This window comes from Dendropsophus ebraccatus, chromosome 8 (assembly GCF_027789765.1).
Source record: "Dendropsophus ebraccatus isolate aDenEbr1 chromosome 8, aDenEbr1.pat, whole genome shotgun sequence".
NCBI classification, from domain to species: Eukaryota; Metazoa; Chordata; class Amphibia; order Anura; family Hylidae; genus Dendropsophus; species Dendropsophus ebraccatus.
In genome coordinates this window covers 59,835,739-59,857,753 of record NC_091461.1, presented here as the reverse complement: position 1 = coordinate 59,857,753, position 22,015 = coordinate 59,835,739, and the positions used below count along the sequence as shown (strand labels likewise).

Below are 22,015 nucleotides of genomic sequence, written 5' to 3'. Positions count from 1 at the left end.
CTAAGTAGGTATGGCCGCCATTCCCATTAGAGGATGCCACGATGGAATTACAAAGCCTCTGTGCTGCCAGGACAGTAGAAACCCCCCACAAGTGACCCCATTCTGGAAACTACACCCCATAAGGAATCTAACAAGTGGGGCAGCGGGTATATGGCCCCCTGGTGACGGCCACATTTGGGACGTGAAAATGAAAAAAATGGTATTTTTTATTTTCACGGCACATGTTCTACACATGTGCCCATCACTAGTGGGGTCCATATGCTCACTGCACCCCTTGTTAGATTCCTTATGGGGTGTAGTTTCCAGAATTGGGTCACTTGTCGGGGGTTTCTACTGTTCTGGCAGCACAGGAGCTTTGTAATTGCGACATGGCCTCCATCCCCCATTCCAGCCTCTAAATGGCGCTCTGTCCTTTTGGTGACTTGCCCTGTGCCCATATGGCAAATTATGTCCACATGTGGGGTATTTTCGTACTCAGGGGAAACTACCCTACACGTTTTGTGTTCATTTTCTTTTTTAACCCCTTGTGGAAATGGGAAAAAAAATCAAGGCTAGACCAACATTTAGTGTAATTTTTTTTTAATTTTTACTCTAAATCATTGATCTTGTCTTGATTTTTTCATTTTCACAAGGGGTTAAAAGATAAAAAAAAACACAATGTGTAGAGCAATTTCCCCTGAGTACGGAAATACCCCACATGTGGACATAAAGCGCCATGCGGGTGCAGGGTAAGCCTCCAAAGGGAAGGTGCGCCATTTGGTTTTTGAAGGCTGGATTTGGATGGAATGGATTTCGAGGGGCCATGTTGCATTCAAAAGGCCCCTGTGTTGCCAAGACAGTTAAACCCCCCACAAGTGACCCTATTATGGAAACTACACCCCTCAAGGAATGTAACAAGGGGTGTAGTCAGCATATGGACCCCACTGGTGACGGGCACAAATGTGGAACAATGTGGCGTGAAAATGAAATATTAAATTTTTTACACTATAATGTTGGTCTAGCCTTGAATTTATCATTTTCACAAGGGGTTAAAAGAGAAAAAAAAACACAAAATGTGTAGAGCAATTTCCCCCGAGTCCGTAAATACCCCACATGTGGACATAAAGCGCCATGTGGGCGCAGGGCAAGCCTCTGAAGGGAAGGAGCGCCATTTGGATTTTAGAGGTTGGATTTGGCTAGAATGGATGATGAACGCCATGTCGCATTTACAGAGCCCTTGTGCTGCCAAAACACTGTAAACCCCCCACAAGTGACCCCATTCTGGAAACTACACCCCTCAAGGAATCTAACAAGGGGTGCAGTGAGGATATGGACCCCTGGATGACGGGCACATTTGTGCCATGAAAGTGAAAAAAATGAAAATTTTCACTTTCACGTCACATTTTTCCACATTTGTGCCCGTCACCAGTGGGGTCCATATGCTCACTGCACCCCTTGTTAGATTCCTTGAGGGGTGTAGTTTCCAGAATGGGGTCACTTGTGGGGGGTTTCCAGTGTCTTGGCAGCACGAGGGCTCTGTAAATGCGACATGGCCCTTGAAATCCATTCCAGTGAAATCCAGCTTCCAAAAGCCAATTGGCGCTCCTTCCCTTTGGAGGCTCGTCCTGCGCCCGCTTGGCACTTTATGTCCACATGTGGGGTATTTCCGTACTCGGGAGAAACTGCGCTACATGTTTTGTGTTTTTTTTTTTTCCTTTTATCCCTTTGTGAAAATGAAAAATTGAAGGCTAGAACAACATTTTAGTGTAAAAAATACTTTAGTCTTTTTTCAAGCCATATTGTTTGGAAAAACTGTGAAGCACCTGTGGGGTCCAGATGCTCACCGCACCCCTTGTTACATTCCTTGAGGGGTGTAGTTTTCTAAATGGTGTCCCTTTAGGGGTGTTTTTTAGGTTTTGGCACCCCAGAGCCTCTGCCAACCTGAAGTGGTACAGTCAAAAATGTCCAAAAATAACGGAGCCATTGAAATTCACTAGGCGCTCCCTTATATCTGAGGCTTGTGGTTGCGTCAAATAGAGCAATAGGGCCACATATGGGGTATTTCTATAAACTGCAGAAACGGGGCAATCAATATTGGGGTGCATTTCTCTGGTAATAGGTTTATAATTATGAAAAATATTGGATTACAATAAAATCTCTGCACAGAAAATTAAAATTTTCAAATTTCTTACACACTTAGCTTTTATTTCTGTGACTCCCCTAAAGGGTTAAAAAACTTTCTGGATGTGCTTTTGCAGAGTTTAGGGGGTGCAGTTTCTGAAATGTGGTGCTTCGTGGGGCTTTCTAACACACAGTCCCCTCAAATACACTTTAAACCTGAACAGTTCCCTAAAAATATCTGATTTTGAAATTTTACAGAAAATTTGGAAATTTGCTGCTAATGTTTTAAGCTTCCTATTGTCTAGAAAAAATTAAATATAGTTTAATAAATGCCGCCAACATAAAGTAGACATGTTGCTAATGCTATTTAATATATAATTTATGTGGTATAACCACTTTCTGTATAAGCAGAAAAGTTTTAAAGTTGGAAAAATGCATTTTTTCACAATTTTTCACGCTATTTTGGGTTTTTTCATAAAGATTCGTTAAAGTATCGACTCCAATTTACAAGAAATGTGAAGTACAATATGTCCCGAGAAAACAATCTCAGAATCAGCCGGATAGGTAAAAGCATCCCGAAGTTATTAATGAATAAAGTGACACTGGTCAAATTCATAAAATTTGCTCCGGTCCTTAAGGCCATTTCAGGCCCGGTCCTTAAGGGGTTAAAGTGACTCTGTACCCACAATCTGACCCCCCAAAACCGCTTGTACCTTCGGATAGCTGCTTTTAATCCAAGATCTGTCCTGGGGTCCGTTCGGCAGGTGATGCAGTTATTGTACTAAAAGACAACTTTTAAACTGGAAGCCCCGTGCCCAATGGCTGGGGCTTAGATTTTCTGTGCATTAGGCTGGCACACCCTCTCTGTCCCTCCTCCCCGCCCTCCTCATCATTAGGAATGCTCCAGGCAGATTGTCTCCTAATCATCAGCTGTGTGAATACTGAACATGGGCTGGATCGTTAAGACACCTGTGCAATGTTCAGACAGGATAAAATGTGGCATTCCTGATGATGAAGAAGGTGGGGAGGAAGGATGGAGGGACTGAGAAGTTGTGCCAGCCTAATGCATACATTTAAACTGCTGCCAGTTTAAAAGTTGTTTTTAGGACAATAACTGCATTTCCTGCCAAATGGACCCCAGGACAGATCTTGGATTAAAAGCAGCTATCCGAAGGTACAAGTAGTTTGGTGGGTCAGATTGTGGGTACAGAGTCACTTTAAGCGTCTTTTCTTACCATGCAAAAACAAACACCCAAACATTCACATATAAGTCTATAGGCTTATAAGTCTATAAATGTCACAAAGAAGGTGAAAAAAACATAACACCATAGCCAAGCATGACCCAGAAAACACCACTCAAGGGAGAAAAAAAATGGCATACACAAATAAGCTTGTAGGCAAAGCATTTCATATTTCACTACTGACTCCCTAAATAACATCTGGACGCAGCATTTTTGAAAGAAAAAACGAATGATTTACAGGGCTCCTTAAGTGGCTGGGAAAAGCCTGTAGTAACGGGAAAGGAACCGACCTTTACAGTGGCCAATGCTGGGTCTGGTACTGTCCTTTCTAATCATCAATCTACAGAATAATTAACATAATGTTGACACAGAAACAGCAATGAGCAGAAGTAAATGAGGCAGCACAAAGGCTCCGCACAGCATGATGTAAGAATCGGCAATGTCTCCCATATAAACACGTGTAAACAATGCAAAGGGTTAATATGGAAATTAAAGGTGTCTGCTATAATGGAACCAACACAATGACCAACCATAGGGCACTAATTTAGCTGATCGGTGCATGTTTTGGCTGTGTGCACACATTAGCAGTTTTTTGTGCTTGTTTCCATAATTAGAGGCTATCTGATTATGTGGGATCTCCAATTTACTTTAATCTGACTGTCTGAGCTTTACCATGTGACCAGTACTACCGGGCTTCATCACTGGTGTTTTTCTTGTCATAAACATGATTAAGTGGGTTTTTGAGGTGAGAGAAACTGATGCGCTATCCACAGGATAGGTCACCTGTTAATGATTGGCACCAACACTGCACAATGAACGGGGTTGTAAGCAGCAGTAGCTGTATGTTTAAAGGGGTTATCCAGCGCTACAAAAACATGGCCACTTTTGCACCACTATTATCTCAAGTTGGTTGGGGCTTTAAAACGCAGTTCCATTGAAGTAAATGGAGCTTAATTGCTAACCAACACCTGAACTGGAGACAAGAGTGGTGCAAAAGTGGTCATGTTTTTGTAGCGTTGGATAACCCCTTTAAGTAATTGGCAGCTGAGCTGCAGTAACCAGGTCCGGCCACTACACAGTGGATGAAGTCTGGTAATGCTAGTCAAATGGTAAAGCCCCAACAGCCAGTTTAGACTAAGGGCTGTATTACCTGCCCAGTTAGTAATGTAAACAAGCGTTGATCTGCTACAATGGTGCACGTTTACTGAGCCTATTACACAGCTCGATAATCATGCAGCAAGGGCTGCACAGAGAATATAGATGTCCGTGCAGCCCTTGCTTTAAAAGTATAAAATAATAAAGTATATACATACCTCTCCAAGTTCCCTGATGTCTTCCTGGCTTCTCCCCGCAGCCCCCACTGCAAATTCAGAGCTGGTCTCTGAAGTGACAGGCCGCTCAGCAACTTTATAGAAAAATAGTTCAGTGTACAGTATTAGTAACTGTACTCACTTTATATACTGACAGTAGCTCCCTGTGTACCTCATAGAGCTAAAATCAGACTCCCCTCATCCAGGCTGGGCTGTCCTGCTCTGTGGTGTTTCTGTCCATAAAATGGCTGACATGGAGGAGCATGTGACCATGCCCTGCCCCCAGTGTCCACCACTGAGCCTGTATATGTCTATGGAGGACACTGGGGGTGGGGCATGATCACATGCTCCTCCATGTCAGCCATCTTACGGACAGAAACAAAACAGAGCAGGGCAGTACAGCCTGGAGGAGGGGAGTCTAATATTAGATCTATGAGGTACACAGGGAGCTGCTGTCAGTATATACAGTAAGTACAGTTACTAATACTGTACACTGAACTATTTTAATATAAAGTGGCCAACCCCTTTAACACACATACTTTATTATTTCCTTAACATATTCATTAGCCGTCGGCCACGCATCGCTATTACATGTAACGATGCGCTGTCATGGGCCAAAGATTTTCGGTCATGACCAAAAGACATGCTCAGCCAGTGATCGCTGTCATAAGGTTAATTTATTTTAATGGGATTTTAATATACACTACATAAATGTTTTTATATACTCTCTTATTGTCCTTACACATGCTTTTCCTTTTGTGTATGCACGTTTGTATATACACACACACACGTGTACATAAATGTATGTGTATATGTATATAATTGTGTGTATGCATAGGTATGCTTACTTAGATGTATGTATATGTATTAATGTATGCCTTTTCCCCCTGTACTTCACTTGATGCGTTTCAAGGTGGAACGCATGAACCACAATCCATCCTTGCGGTCTACGGATGGTGCGGACCGACATGTCCCCCTGTGCGTTCCAGGGTGGAAAGCATGGGGCACCCCTCAATGTGACATTTGCGGTCCAGCATGGCACGCACGCAGCGGAACATTACCTGGATGACGCAGAGGGGACAGGGCGGTCCAGAGTCACATGGCGGAGAGAGCAGAGTCACATGGAGTTACAGGGGGATGATGTTCATGTAATTTTGCTTGTATATATTCTTGCTATGCCTGCATTGTTGTAAACCCTTGGCCTGAGAAAGGTGGCCGCTACGCCACTGAAATGCTTCACCTGAATTAAAGTACTTCACTTTGGAAGTTCAGCCTGGACGTAGTGTGGAGTAAGGGCCGTATTACATTGGACAATTATCGTGCGAAAAATCGTTAAATTGTTCGAATTTAAACGATAATCGTTCTGTGTAATTGCAGGCAACGATCAAAAAATAGTTTTTATGTCCTGGATCGTTTATTTAGATCTGAACCTAAAATTATCGTTAATCATTCGCTGTAATTCCACGTTCGTTTGCTCAAGTTCCGCGTTTTTTCACTAATCGTTCAGTGTAATGCTGCGTTTACACAGAACGATTATCGCTCAAATTTTTGCAATAACGATCGCATTTCAGCGATAATTGTTCTGTGTAACCACAGCAAACGATCAACGAGCGAGAAATCGTTCATTTTGATCTTTCAACATGTTCTCAAATAGTCGTTCGCTAAAAATTCGCAGATCGCTTTGTGTAAAGAGTCTTTCAAAGATTCATCCTATGTGAAAGATGGGCTTAAGCGATCTTACAAGCGATCGCAATAATGATTTTTCTTACGAATTTTCTGTTTATTCGTCTAAACGCTGATCGTTATAAAAAACCAAATTGTTGCTTCAAAATCGTTAAACGATGGATTGGGCGAATTATTGCTCCGTGTAAACGCAGCATAATAGCACATTGTTCATTGTTTTTCTGGGATCAGAAGGAATAAATGATCATATTAATGATCGCAATAACAATCATAGTAACGATCGTAACTAACGATTATTGTTTAGTGTAATATGGTGAACGATTTCAGGTTAACGATAAACAATCTCGTTTGTGATCGTTAGTCGTTAATTGTTAAAGATCGCTCATAGACACTTAAGTACTAGCTGAATTGGTTTCTTTGCATCACTTGGCTCACTTGAGCGCTGGTCTTCCTTTTTTGCCTTATCTTTATCTTCACAGATTTATCTGACAGATTCTTGAAGCCAAAGCCAGGAATGGATTTGAAAAGAGGAGAAATCTTGGCCTTTCCTTTATTACCTGTTCCCTGTTTATAGTCTGTTCCTCGCTTTGGCTTTAATAATCTGTCAGTGTAATAGGGCCTTTACACAGACAGACACACACAGCTGACTAACAATGATTTATAGGGCTGCATGATCGCAGTGATCAGCCAATGAACGGATGATTACACTTGGCTGGTCTTAAGGTGACCATACACCTACATCATCATTCAGCCGTCAGTTATCTCTCCCACTAGCTGCCAGTCCTACCCATACACAGGAACAGCTCTGGTGAGCGCTCCTGTATTCTCTATGGGGAGGATTAGAAGAGCTGTAGCTGTGGCCCTTTTCTCGCTGAACAAAGGCGTCAGGTGGTCATTTTCCATCACGCCCTAACCCCTATACCAACATCATCTGTCAGTCATCTTTCACCCAAGATTGACAGGCAACAATAATCTAAGGGTCCTTTTAGAAGTGCAGATTTCTCATCCGTGGGGGCAACAAACGAATGCTGATGAGTAGCTTGTTTGCTTTGCCTTTACACAGCATGGAAAATCGCAGATGGTCTGCATGAAGGAGGCTTGTAATGCTCAAGCAGCCCTGGAAACTGACAGCACAGATATGTATTTAACTGTGCTGTCAGTTTCCACATCACAAGCAGCAGTCTATACTTACCAGTCACATTGCATTTGATCCGTTATCTGGTTCTCTGGTCCTCATGCCAGCTGTATCTTCAGGCTGCCATCTCCTTCAGAATGAGTGACAGCCGGAGGCGGGGCCTGAAGATACAGACTTTCCAAGAACTGGAGAGAGAGATGCTGGATCGTAAAGCAGCGTGGCTAGTAAGTATAGACTGCTTGTGATCTGGAAACGAACAGCCCATATATATATATATATATATATATATATATATATATATATATATATATATATATATATATATATATACACATACATATTTTGCTGTCAGTTTCTATCTCGGCTGCACAAACCCATTTACATAGGATTATGTGCAGCCAATAAAGATAAATTTTTTGAGGTTCAAAAGATGTGATCAGCCGATAATTGGGCGTTTGCCTGGTCTTGAGCTGATTGCTGCCCCTTTTACCCCTTTTTAGCCGATAATCAGCCAGCGTAGAACGTCCCTAAGGAGTATGGGGACCTTTAGTCTGGGTTCCCACATACGTGCTCATAATGTATTCCGAATGCAGTGGAGACCAAACCCCTATTTCTCTCCCAACAGCCGTGTGATGTTGCCAATGATCCTGGGCGCATGAGGAAGGAGGAGCTTATCCTTCGAAACGTCCGCCGCGAGGTTGGATGGTTTGGACTGAGAGGAAAGCACGTATCAGCCTGTGAGCACCTTACTATGTCCTGTACGAGAAACCGAATTAAACTGTAAAATTTACAAGTAAAGCCTGCACTCTTGTGAGTATATGTTCTTGCGACTACGGAGAGAAAACATTGAAGAGCTGCAATACAAGGTATCTCTCGTACGCTATACACATCTTATTACATATCGTTGCTGAATTACTACGGACCGAGTGGGGGTCCGGTATGATGTGGATGGACGGTTATATGCAATCTGATTTAGTGCGGTGTTGGTTATTTATTGTGCCAATGATCCTGGCCACATCCTGTGGCTACTGGGGGAGAAATTAGGGGGTGGGGTTTCCATGGCATTCAGAAAGCATATCTGGAAACCCAGCATGAGGATGTGTTTCTACATGTGCAGCTATAAGAGAAGAAATGGTGGCATGGAAACACAGCCCAGTTATCATACTGAAAAGCATTTCTAGGAACATTTGTTGCCTGCCTGCCTATGTAAAAGCGCCTGCAATCAGCCGCCAAATAAGTGTTTGCTCATTCGTCCACTGATTTATATCTTTTGTGTGACCCATAAAATCGTTGTTGACAGCACATCACCTTATCTAAACACGGGATGTGTAGCCAATTTTGTGAATGTGAATTTCTGCGCCACTGATTGAGCCTTGTAAATGCTATAGGCCCTAAGGGTGCGTTCACACTGAGGAATCCGCACAGAGAACATCCCTGGTCCGCATCTCCGCCTGTCCCATAGACTCCATTCTATAGTCAGATGGATTCTGTAATCCGCCCTAAGAACTGACATGTTCGCCGCGCAGATTCCTCAGTGTGAACGGACCCTTAGGCAGCAAGTCTTGTCTACCCTGCAGAATCACCTGCAGTAGCTGCAGCCAGATGCAAGTAAGAGCGTCCTACAAGGTCCAGCAATCAGCCAATGGACGATACAACACTTATTCATGGGCTGATGATATAGTTTACAAAGATCTGTATGTATTACCAACATAATAAAAAAGATAAGTCCACACACCCATTCACTCCTGACAATGGGGCTGTGTTCAGGTTTTTAAATTGCAAATAGTGAATACAAAGCCAGGTGTGAATGTGAAAAGAGACGTTTCAATCTTACCTTTATATGCGCTTCCATTTATGAGCTGTTCTTGGCTTTGTATTCAATTATCACAATTAAAAACCTAAACGTGAGAACACACTGCAAGTGTTTTTGTGAATGAGCACTAATCATCTTGTATACCGATATCGAATGGCCGTAGAAAACACAAAACAATCTGCCTGTGTAAATGGCATTTCACTAGCATATAGTATGAACCTTCTGATCAATTGTATTTCTGTCTACCTGGACTCCACTTCCTTTGGGCTGGTTTGACATATTACATGTACTACCGCTAAATACCTAGCATGTGCCACGTTTCTGATGACCAAAACCTATATTATATAAGATCTAAAGTGATCAGACCAGGACTAACATCCATAATATAGACAAACACCTACATGTAATAGACTAGTCTGGGGGAACCATAGTCTGACTTCCAGCTGCTGTTAGAGCCAGGATGCAGATCTCCACAGCCAGGAGGCAGCTCTGTGCTTTATACTCTGGATCAGCAGCACTCTACATACTATTATACCATACTATTAAAAGATCCTCTGTCTTCCCACAGCATCCAAGTAATAGTGCAGCGCAGTGCTCAGTGTGTACATCACATCTCCCCCTTCCTGCCAAACACAGAAAAAGTACAGGCCGCTCACACATTGCACATTAAAGGGGTTATCCTGCGCTACAAAAACAGGGTCACTTTCTACCAGAGACAGCACCACTCTTGTCTCAAGTTCAGGTGTGGTTTACAATTAAGCTCCATTCACTTCAATGGAACCAAGTTGAAAACACCACCCAAACTAGAGACAAGAGTGGGGCTGTCTCTGGAAGGGTGGGTTCACATAGAGGAATTCTCGCGGATAAACTGCGCAGAATTCCGCCGGCTCCATAGACACCATTCTATGGGCCGGCTGATTCCGCATTCCGCCGAAAGAACTGACATGTCAATTCTTTCGGCGGAATGCGGAATCAGCCGGCCCATAGAATGGTGTCTATGGAGCCAGCGGAAAGGCGCGCGTCCGTGAGCACCTACATCCAGTGGAATTCCGCTGAGTTTATCCGCGAGAATTCCGTAGTGTGAACCCACCGGAAGAGAGTAGCCATGTTTTTGTAGCGCTGGATAATCCCTTTAAGGCTCACCAGTCTGCAGCTATTTAGATCTCTGTCAGTATGAGCAACGTATGGATGACATCACAACAGCAGGTGAGCGGTATACACCAGTACTAGGATACATGGGATATGACTGCTATAACTGCACACATGATCACTGAAATCTAGTGTTATCTGTTATCAGCCAGTCCAGGCTGCTGACTGTGCACATATAACATACACACGTTGGGACTGTCTGTCATACATATACAGTGTACCTATAGGCAGCCGAGCCCGTCACACACACACACAGGCCCAGCACTATCACTGCCTCGGCTGTTTCGGGCTATAACTGTACTCAGCGGTTCACAGCCGCGGGGGGTTGTGGGGGATGTAGTCCCGTCGTCATCCTTCATTTACCACTAGAGCCATAATATGTGACATATGGATAAGTAAGTAAAGCTGCCACCGGGCCAGGCCATAGGCGGAGCACATACACGGGGAGCTGACAGCTCGGCACCCGCACAACACATATTCACCAGAAGATATGATGTGACTGAACCACAGCTCCCAGCATGCAGCTGTCTGTAGCCATGTTTCCGCATTGTAGTCACTCCGGCTGCCATGGACATAAATAAAAGACCTCACGTACTATAAATGACCGCTTCCTTACGGTAGTACAATGCCTGACGACTGACTTTACCGTATATATACTGAGAAACTGAAGCGCACTCACCTAACCGAAATAACGGAGAAGCATAAGTCACCAAGAAACTACGACTCCCAGACACCTTTGCGTACAGTACGTAACCGGCGCATGCGCGGCCAAGACATGTGACGTAACAGCCACCCCAGAACCATCTCTGCCCCCACCCTCGATTCTCCGGTTTCCTTATACCGCCTCTTACATTGTGCTCGATCGGTGGGAAATAACCTCTGCGCTTTCTCCAGGAACCGCAGCGCCTTTTCATTGTTCTGGGCTTTGATGGCTTCCAAGGCAATGCTGATACAGTGCTCCGCCTCGTCCCGGTTTGATTCCATTGCGGAATCACTGGTAATGGGAACTGGTGGGCGGCGCTCCTCAAGCGCGTCATCAGGAGTGTGGCGCTGAGTGATGACGCAATACAGTGCTGCCCCCTGCAGACCAGCGGACAGTCAATAGCTGCAAAGAGTCGTCTGGATGTTTGCTGCTCTTCACTGGATACAAGGGCTTATAAATAAAGTTGTCATAATTATGTGCATGCGCTACAAGAAAAAAAATAGTATAATTATCTTGCATCCCATTCCTGAGCAATGCTGGTGTAGTGCTGGGTAGTGTAAGGGCCCTATTCCACTGGACGATTATCGTTTGCATATCATTAACGATTAACGATCGCAAACGACCACTATTGCGAAAGACCTGAAAACGTTCACTCATTTCCATTGAACGATAATCGTTACTTATGATCGTAATTGCGATCGTTTTTTCTTCGCTATTTATTCGCTATTGCATTCGTATCTATTGCGAACGACCGAACGATGTCTTATTCAACGCGAACGATTTGCGAACGAGCAACGATAAAAATAGGTCCAGGTCTTATAAAGCGATCAACGATTTCTCGTTCGGTCGTTAATCGTTAACTGCATTTCAACCGAACGATTATCGTTTAGATTCGAACGATTTAACGATAATCTGAACGATAATCGTCCAGTGGAATAGGGCCCTAAGGCAGTAACCCATAAGGGTATACATACCTCCCAACTTTTGCTGGAAGGAAAGAGGGACAGTCACGGCAATGGGCCACGCCCCCTATAGTCACGCCCCCATAGCCACACCTCCATAACTGCATCACCTATTACCATTATATAGGAAACAAATCTTACCACCAGATCTTCACCGCATAGTGATTTATCCCCCCCTTATACCATTACTACATAACATCCACTATACACAGAGCAGTACTCTCCCTCAGCATTGACCATATAGCGGTGAGGCTGTACACCTGCAGACCTTATAGGTGATTATAGTGCAGGTATTCAGTGACTCACAGGGGTTGTCTTCTCTTGTTGATCACTTTTGTGGTTCTTCGCCATCATGCACGGCCATCTTGAAAACCTCTCCGGCCATCTGCGAGACAAACATTTTAGGCTCCTCTCTCCAGTATCATCCTCATCTGCTTCACAGTAACTCTCTGTGCCCCATATGGTACAGACCCCTCTGTGCCTCCATATCCCACTGTAGTAACCCCCATCTCCCCATAGGACACACTGTAGTAGCCCCCATCTCCCCCACACACTGTAGCAATCCCCCCTCTCCATAGTAAATCCCCCATAGTAATCCCCCATTTGTTAATCCCCCTGTAGTAATCCCCCCTCACTTTGTTAATCCCAGTGTAGTAATCCCCACTCTTATCATAGGTCCCAGTGTAGTATCCCCCCCATCATAGGTCCCAGTGTAGTATCCCCCCCATCATAGGTCCCAGTGTAGTAATCCCCCCTCTCATCATAGGTCCCAGTGTAGTATCCCCCCCCCATCATAGGTCCCAGTGTGGTATCCCCCCCCATCATAGGTCCCAGTGTAGTATCCCCCCCCCATCATAGGTCCCAGTGTAGTATCCCCCCCCATCATAGGTCCCAGTGTAGTATCCCCCCCCATCATAGGTCCCAGTGTAGTAATCCCCCCTCTCATCATAGGTCCCAGTGTAGTATCCCCCCCCATCATAGGTCCCAGTGTAGTATCCCCCCCATCATAGGTCCCAGTGTAGTATCCCCCCCATCATAGATCCCAGTGTAGTATCCCCCCCATCATAGGTCCCAGTGTAGTAATCCCCCCCATCATAGGTCCCAGTGTAGTATCCCCCCCATCATAGGTCCCAGTGTAGTATTCCCCCCATCATAGGTCCCAGTGTAGTATCCCCCCCATCATAGGTCCCAGTGTAGTATCCCCCCCCATCATAGGTCCCAGTGTAGTATCCCCCCCATCATAGGTCCCAGTGTAGTAATCCCCCCTCTCATCATAGGTCCCAGTGTAGTATCCCCCCCCATCATAGGTCCCAGTGTAGTATCCCCCCCCCATCATAGGTCCCAGTGTAGTATCCCCCCCCATCATAGGTCCCAGTGTAGTATCCCCCCCCATCATAGGTCCCAGTGTAGTATCCCCCCCATCATAGGTCCCAGTGTAGTAATCCCCCCTCTCATCATAGGTCCCAGTGTAGTATCCCCCCCCCATCATAGGTCCCAGTGTAGTATCCCCCCCCATCATAGGTCCCAGTGTAGTATCCCCCCCCCCTCATAGGTCCCAGTGTAGTATCCCCCCCATCATAGATCCCAGTGTAGTATCCCCCCCCATCATAGGTCCCAGTGTAGTATCCCCCCCATCATAGGTCCCAGTGTAGTAATCCCCCCCATCATAGGTCCCAGTGTAGTATCCCCCCCCCATCATAGGTCCCAGTGTAGTATCCCCCCCCATCATAGGTCCCAGTGTAGTATCCCCCCATCATAGGTCCCAGTGTAGTATCCCCCCCATCATAGGTCCCAGTGTAGTATCCCTCCCCCCATCATAGGTCCCAGTGTAGTATCCCCCCCATCATAGGTCCCAGTGTAGTAATCCCCCCCCATCATAGGTCCCAGTGTAGTAATCCCCCCCATCATAGGTCCCAGTGTAGTATCCCCCCCATCATAGGTCCCACTGTAGTATCCCCCCCATCATAGGTCCCACTGTAGTATCCCCCCCATCATAGGTCCCAGTTTAGTATCCACCCCCCTCTTCCAGGCAGACCCATCCCTAATAGAAAATAATAAAAAAAAATATACTCACCTAGTCAGGAATCAGTAACTGAGCTGTCTGTCTTCTCCCAGCTGCTGCTGTGGTCACAGGTAGTCAGGAACAGAGCAGGAGAGAGGCAGCCTGACACACAGCTCCCTGCCCCGCGGCTCCTGCTTTCTTCTTCTCTCTGACCTTTCACTGACCTGTGACGTCACCAGCAGCCGCGGCAGCACACTGGAGATAAGAGGAGAGAAGAGGAAAGCAGGTACCGTGCGGGGCTAAAGCAGAGAGCTTCCGGGGCAGCAGCTGACCTGTGTGTGAGGCTGTGTGCTCCAGATGTTCTCTGCATGTGACTGTCTGCTCCCTGAAGCCATCCGACACTGTCAGCAGCCGCCGACACTGTCAGATGGCTTCAGTGACGCCATGAGGGGGGGGGCAGCGGGACACAGGGGGGCCGTTCCGGGACAGCGTGACATCACCCGAAAATCGGGACTGTCCCGCTTGATCCGGGACGGTTGGGAGGTATGGGTATATATCTAGGGATGAGTACATTACCGAGGCAGTAACCCATAACGGTATATATCTAGGGATGAGTACATTACCGAGGCAGTAACCCATAAGGGTATATATCTAGGGAGGAGTACATTGCCCAGGCAGTAACCCATAAAGGTATATATCTAGGGATGAGTACATTACCCAGGCAGTAACCCATAAGGGTATATATCTAAGGATGAGTACATTAGCCAGGCAGTAACCCATAAAGGTATATATATCTAGGGATGAGTACATTACCCAGGCAGTAACCCATAAGGGTATATATATCTAGGGATGAGTACATTACCCAGGCAGTAACCCATAAAGGTATATATATATATCTAGGGATGAGTACATTACCCAGGCAGTAACCCATAAGGGTATATATCTAGGGATGAGTACATTACCCAGGCAGTAACCCATAAGGGTGTATATATATATATATATATATATATATATATATATATATATATATATATATATATATATATTGTGGACATGTCACAGGAAAGGTGTTCGAGGGGAGGTACATCTCACCCAGGCTTCGGCACATGGTGAGGTGGTAAATCCGGAAAAGATCTCTTACTCAGCAGTATTATGCTGCTGAGTTGTTCTTTACATTTTCCGGGCCGGATTTACTGGAATGGTGGGTAGGTTGGTAGTGGGACCTGCCATTCCCTTCCCCCCGATCCAGTTCGGTTGTTGCAGTCAGGTGTGCCCTGATTAGCCTGCAACAAGTCAAAAGCTCCACAGAGCTACAGGGGATTGCTCTCAGCCAGGGTGAACAGCCTGCATGCTGTGTTTCCTGGGAGCAAGGAGTACTAACACTGCTGGGGTCTATTCACACCCTGCGATACCGCCTCTGGAAGTGTCAGATAGGTGACCTTTGTTAGTAAGTGCCCAGACGGGCAAGACCTTTTTTTGTTTGTTCTGTTTTCAAGCATGGTATTGCTCTATTTACGTTTAATGGACTGTTTATGCCGCTAATAAACGCCAAGTTGACCTTTTATAACTCAAAGCCTGATGTGAACTGTGTCCACACACACCATCCCCCGGGAAGATCCCTACAATATATATATATATATATATACACTCACCGGCCACTTTATTAGGTACACCATGCTAGTAACGGGTTGGACCCCCTTTTGCCTTCAGAACTGCCTCAATTCTTTGTGGCATAGATACAACAAGGTGCTGGAAGATTTTGGTCCATATTGACATAATGGCATCACACAGTTGCCGCAGATTTGTCGGCTGCACATCCATGATGCGAATCTCCCGTTCCACCACATCCCAAAGATGCTCTATTGGATTGAGATCTGGTGACTGTGGAGGCCATTGGAGTACAGTGAACTCATTGTCATGTTCAAGAAACCAGTCTGAGATGATTCTAGCTTTATGACATGGCGCATTATCCTGCTGAAAGTAGCCATCAGATGTTGGGTACATTGTGGTCATAAAGGGATGGACATGGTCAGCAACAATACTCAGGTAGGCTGTGGCGTTGCAACGATGCTCAATTGGTACCAAGGGGCCCAAAGAGTGCCAAGAAAATATTCCCCACACCATGACACCACCACCACCAGCCTGAACCGTTGATACAAGGCAGGATGGATCCATGCTTTCATGTTGTTGACGCCAAATTCTGACCCTACCATCCGAATGTCGCAGCAGAAATCGAGACTCATCAGACCAGGCAACGTTTTTCCAATCTTCTGTCCAATTTCGATGAGCTTGTGCAAATTGTAGCCTCAGTTTCCTGTTCTTAGCTGAAAGGAGTGGCACCCGGTGTGGTCTTCTGCTGCTGTAGCCCATCTGCCTCAAAGTTCGACGTACTGTGAGTTCAGAGATGCTCCATTGCCTACCTTGGTTGTAATGGTTGGCTATTTGAGTCACTGTTGCCCTTCTATCAGCTCGAACCAGTCTGCCCATTCTCCTCTGACCTCTGGCATCAACAAGGCATTTCCGCCCACAGAACTGCCGCTCACTGGATGTTTTTTCTTTTTCGGACCATTCTCTGTAAACCCTAGAGATGGTTGTGCGTGAAAATCCCAGTAGATCAGCAGTTTCTGAAATACTCAGACCAGCCCTTCTGGCACCAACAACCATGCCACGTTCAAAGGCTCTCAAATCACCTTTCTTCCCCATACTGATGCTCGGTTTGAACTGCAGGAGATTGTCTTGACCATGTCTACATGCCTAAATGTGTAACGCCTGGACTAGTGGATCCACTGGACCGTCACCAGCGATGGCACTAACCTCACCAGGGAGCGGAGTCTAAGGGGCCGCTGGTTTTCACCAGAGCCCGCCGCAAGGCGGGATGGACTTGCTGCGGCAGGCGACCCCCAGGACGCTACCCCTGGCTTGGTTGCTGGTGATGGCAGGCGAGGCGTGGCAAGAGCAGTAGGCAGGAGATGGTACTGGCAATGGTCTGTAGGTGAGACCGCACGTGACAGACTGAACACAGGAACTAAAGTGTAACGGGAAAGCAGGAACCAGGAGCAAGGAGTGGGGACCAGGTAGCGGACAGGAATCAGGAACAAGGACTAGGGACCAGGTAGCGGACAGGAATCAGGAACAACAGGGAGCTGGGCCAAACGCTATGGGAAGCATGTAGAGGCTCCAACACCTGCAGTGGGGCAGGGCTGGAATTTATAGGGAGTGATTGCGTGCATGACCAATTAGGAGCGCACTGCCCCTTTAAATCTGAGACAGCCGGCGCGCGCGCCCTAGGAGGCGGGGACAGGAGCGTGGAGAGGTGAGGCGCCCCCCGGGGCCGAAGTAACAGCAGCGCCGGGTCCCTGCCTATGGACACCGGCTGCTGCATGGGGAAGAGAGGAGTCGCGGCGGCGGCCCCGAGCACGGGACGCCGCCGCGGCCGTGACAAAATGCACTGAGTTGCCGCCATGTGATTGGCTGATTAGAAATTAAGTGGTAACGTGCAGTTGGACAGGTGTACCTAATAAAGTGGCCGGTGAGTGTACATATATATATCTAAGGATGAGTACATTACCCAGGCAGTAACCTATAAAGGTATATATGTCTAGGGATGAGTACATTACCCAGGCAGTAACCCATAAGGGTATATATCTAGGGATGAGTACATTACCCAGGCAGTAACCCATAAAGGTATATATCTAGGGATGAGTACATTACCCAGGCAGTAACCCATAAGGGTATATATCTAGGGATGAGTACATTACCCAGGCAGTAACCCATAAAGGTATATATTTAGGGATGAGTACATTACCCAGGCAGTAACCCATAAAGGTATATATCTAGGGATGAGTACATTACCCAGGCAGAAACCCATAAGGGTATATATATATATATATATATATATATATATATATATATATATATATGGATGAGTACATTACCCAGGCAGTAACCCATAAGGGTATATATCTAAGGATGAGTACATTACCCAGGCAGTAACCTATAAAGGTATATATGTCTAGGGATGAGTACATTACCCAGGCAGTAACCCATAAGGGTATATATCTAGGGATGAGTACATTACCCAGGCAGTAACCCATAAAGGTATATATATCTAGGGATGAGTACATTACCCAGGCAGTAACCCAATAAAGGTATATATCTAGGGATGAGTACATTACCCAGGCAGTAACCCATAAGGGTATATATCTAGGGATGAGTACATTACCCAGGCAGTAACCCATAAGGGTATATATCTAGGGAGGAGTACATTACCCAGGCAGTAACCCATAAAGGTATATATCTAGGGATGAGTACATTACCCAGGCAGTAACCCATAAGGGTATATATCTAGGGAGGAGTACATTACCCAGGCAGTAACCCATAAGGGTATATATATATCTATGGATGAGTACATTACCCAGGCAGTAACCCATAAAGGTATATATCTAGGGATGCGTACATTACCCAGGCAGTAACCCATAAGGGTATATATCTAGGCAGGGTCGGCGTTAGGGGGGGGCAAGCAGGGCAAATGCCCAGGGCCCCCATCCCCCAGGGGCCCCCTACCGTAGTTCCAGTAGGAGAGGAGAGCACAGACAGGGTCCTGCAGCATCTGGCAGTGATCCCTGGCTGCTGCTATCAGGGGGTCACGCAGAGGCTGCAGGACGCTGGGCTCCGTGTCTGCTCCCCCTCCCCCTCCCTCCAGCTCCTCTCACTGCATGTGACTTCCTCCTCTGGTGTGGAGCTGTCGGGACGATGGAGGAGAGGGCTGCCGGGAGAGGATGACAGCCTGCTGCATGGTACATGAGGGGGATTCACCACTACACCCAACATGCTAGACAGAGTAAGTATACTGTATATGTAGTGTGTAATGTGTATAAATGTAAGTGTATAATGGATGAATGTAGTGTGTGTTACATGTCCTGTGTATAGTGTGTGGACTGGATGGTTTGTATCTGTATAATAGTGATGGGAAATCTAGTTCGTTTTGGTGATTAGTTCACTATGAACTAGTTCACTGAAAAGAATAGTTCAAAAGATGAGTTCATTTAGTTCAGTATTTCTCTGGATTCTGCTGAGAAGATATTGAACAGTTCTAGTTCATTACACAGAAGCTGTGGCTCCTAGGAGGAGTTATAGTCTTGTTAAAATGATCAGATATAGTTAATACATCTGATCATTATATAACAAACTTTTGTTAAAGGGGTACTCTGGAGAAAATAAATTCAAAAGTTATTTATTCAAGTTAGTAATTTCCTTTTTTTTCTTTTTTAAATATTCAAGCCTCCCAGTACTTATCAGCTGCTGTATGCCCTACAGAATGTCATGTTGCAAGGAGCTCTGTGCAGGGCCGGTTTTAGACTAAATGTGGCCCTGGGCAAAGTTGAAGGTTGGGCCCTAAATGCTTAAATATTGTAGCAGCAATTTAATTTTTACACTTTTGTTGGTGATACCTGCTGCTCGTGGTGGGTTCAGCCATCAGTGTAAGGAGTATGAGGCTCTCTGGACAGTCCTCTGACAGATGATATCAGTGGGCATAGGGGGTTAGGCTTGATGGAAAATCAATGCCCAACCTCTTTGTTCTCAGAGAGACAAGCCGCCATCAGATCTATGTGGCTATGGCTTACCCCTCCCATAGAGAACACAGGAAAACTCAGCTGTGCCGAACATTCCTGTGTATTAGGAAGACAGGGCCAGATGATATATATATATATATATATATATCATTAGTGATGTGTGTGCAGCTCTTGCTGTATATAGTGAACAATAAAGATATATACTACGTGATCACGTCCTCAGACCTTGTCTGTGGGATCCCCCAGTCCCAGCTCTCACTTCTGGTCCTCTCTCTGAAGTTATAGGCCGTTCAGCCAGTCACTGGCCGTAACAAACAGACAAGGTCTGAGGACACCGGAGAATGTGATCAGGTAAGTAACAGCTTTATTATGTTATACGCACAGCAGCCAATGATTTTTACACTTGCCAAAAGACAATGATCATTTGATTACTGTTGTCTCTATATACACAGAGCGATTTCGGCCGGATTTGGACAATTTTCGTTCCGTGTATTATGGCCCTTAGTCAATTCAGAAGGTTACATGCCAGGACCGCCACTACATGTCAGGACTGCTGCTACATGCCAGGACCGCCGCTACATGCCAGGACTGCCGCTACATGCCAGGACTGCCGCTACATGTCAGGACTGCCACTACATGCCGGGACTGCCTCTACATGTCAGGACTGCTGTTACATGCCAGGACCGCCGCTACATGGCAGGACTGCTGCTACATGCCAGGACCGCCGCTACATGGCAGGACTGCTGCTACAAGCTAGGACCGCCGCTACATGCCAGGACTGCCGCTTCATGCCAGGATCGCCGCTACATGCCAAGACTGCCGCTACATGCCAGGACTGCCGCTACATGCCAGGACTGCCGCTACATGTCAGGACTGCTGCTACATGCTAGGACCGCCGCTACATGCCAGGACTGCCGCTACATGCCGGGACTGCCTCTACATGTCAGGACTGCTGCTACATGCCAGGACCGCCGCTACATGGCAGGACTGCTGCTACATGGCAGGACTGCCGCTACATGCCAGGACTGCCGCTACATGCCAGGATCGCCGCTACATGCCAGGACTAACGCTACATGCCAGGACTAACGCTACATGCCAGGACTAATGCTACATGCCAGGACCGCCGCTACATGCCAGGACTCTCACTAGTGGTGTAAACACAAAAACTATTTATACTCACCTGACTTTTGAGTGCAGCGTCTTCTCTAAATGTGTAGATAGATAGATAGGAGATAGATAGATAGATAAATAGATAGATAGGAGATAGATAGATAGATAGATAGATAGATAGGAGATAGATAGATAGATAGATAGATAGATAGATAGATAGATAGATAGATAGATAGATAGAGAGTAGAAAACAAGCCGCACATCCAATTCCAATTTGGCGGGTGCTCAGGGAATAGAGAAAGATAGCGAGAGGCTATCGAAACCTTGCATCTGTTTGTTCACCATTTTTTTGGAATAAACTACACATTTTCTACTACCTGAGCTGGTGTGCTGTGGACTCTCCATCTTCTAGATAGATAGATAGATACATCGATAATATTTGAATGTTTTTATCATTTGCAGATTTCGGCTGTCCTCAGTATCCCATTCTGGTTTCTACAAAGATTTGGCAAAAAGATGGCAGCTTTTGGAATCTCTGTAAGTATTACTGCAGAACATGGCGCTCAGCGGCGTAGCTAATGTCTCCTGGGCCCTGGTGCGAGAGGTCAACTTGGGCCCCCCCCCTCCTCCTCCTTTCACGACCAAGTGATGCTATTGGTGTGTATATATATATATATATATATATATATATATATATATATATATATATACACACCAAGACAGATATTACCAAGAACACCAGCATATTGGAAGAGAAAGTATTATCACCGTACATATTACCGCCATACTGTTACCGACCAAATCCTGTATACTGAGACCAATATTACCAGTAATACCAGTATATAGGAAGGAAACATTACTGCAACACCACAACCACTACCATCACCACCATATTGTTACTGACCAAATCCAGTATACTAAATCACCTCATCCAGTCATATAGAGGTGGATGCAGCTGTACACAGGCTCTATACACCATATACATTACAGTGCAGTTATATCAGGTGACTCACAGGAGACGTCTTTTCTGATCGGAGTTCTTTCCTTTTCATCTTCTCCATCCGTCCTGGGCCATTATGAGAACTTCTCCGAGCCACGAATCCACAGAATCTGCCAGACAGACATATTAGTCTCCTCACACTGGCACCATCCTCATCTTTATACACTCTGCACATCTGTATTGTCCCCTTTACACCCTCATTTAGTGGGTAGCCCTGACTCTATGTGACCCCCT

At 45.8% G+C, this 22,015-nt stretch overlaps 1 protein-coding gene across 8 annotated transcripts in view; it reads right to left on the bottom strand.

Annotated features, from left to right (window-relative positions):
- Positions 1–22,015, bottom strand: part of DNAJB12 (DnaJ heat shock protein family (Hsp40) member B12) — an 83,640-nt gene that overhangs the window by 30,670 nt on the left and 30,955 nt on the right. Inside the window, exon 1 of one of the 8 annotated variants that reach the window (XM_069980536.1) lies at positions 11,283–11,475. The exons of 2 other annotated variants lie outside the window; for them this stretch is intronic. In XM_069980536.1, coding sequence (XP_069836637.1) covers positions 11,283–11,415 — 133 coding nt within the window. In that variant the 5' untranslated portion in view covers positions 11,416–11,475. 5 more of the 8 variants (XM_069980530.1, XM_069980529.1, XM_069980535.1 and 2 more) reach the window with 5 other exon arrangements.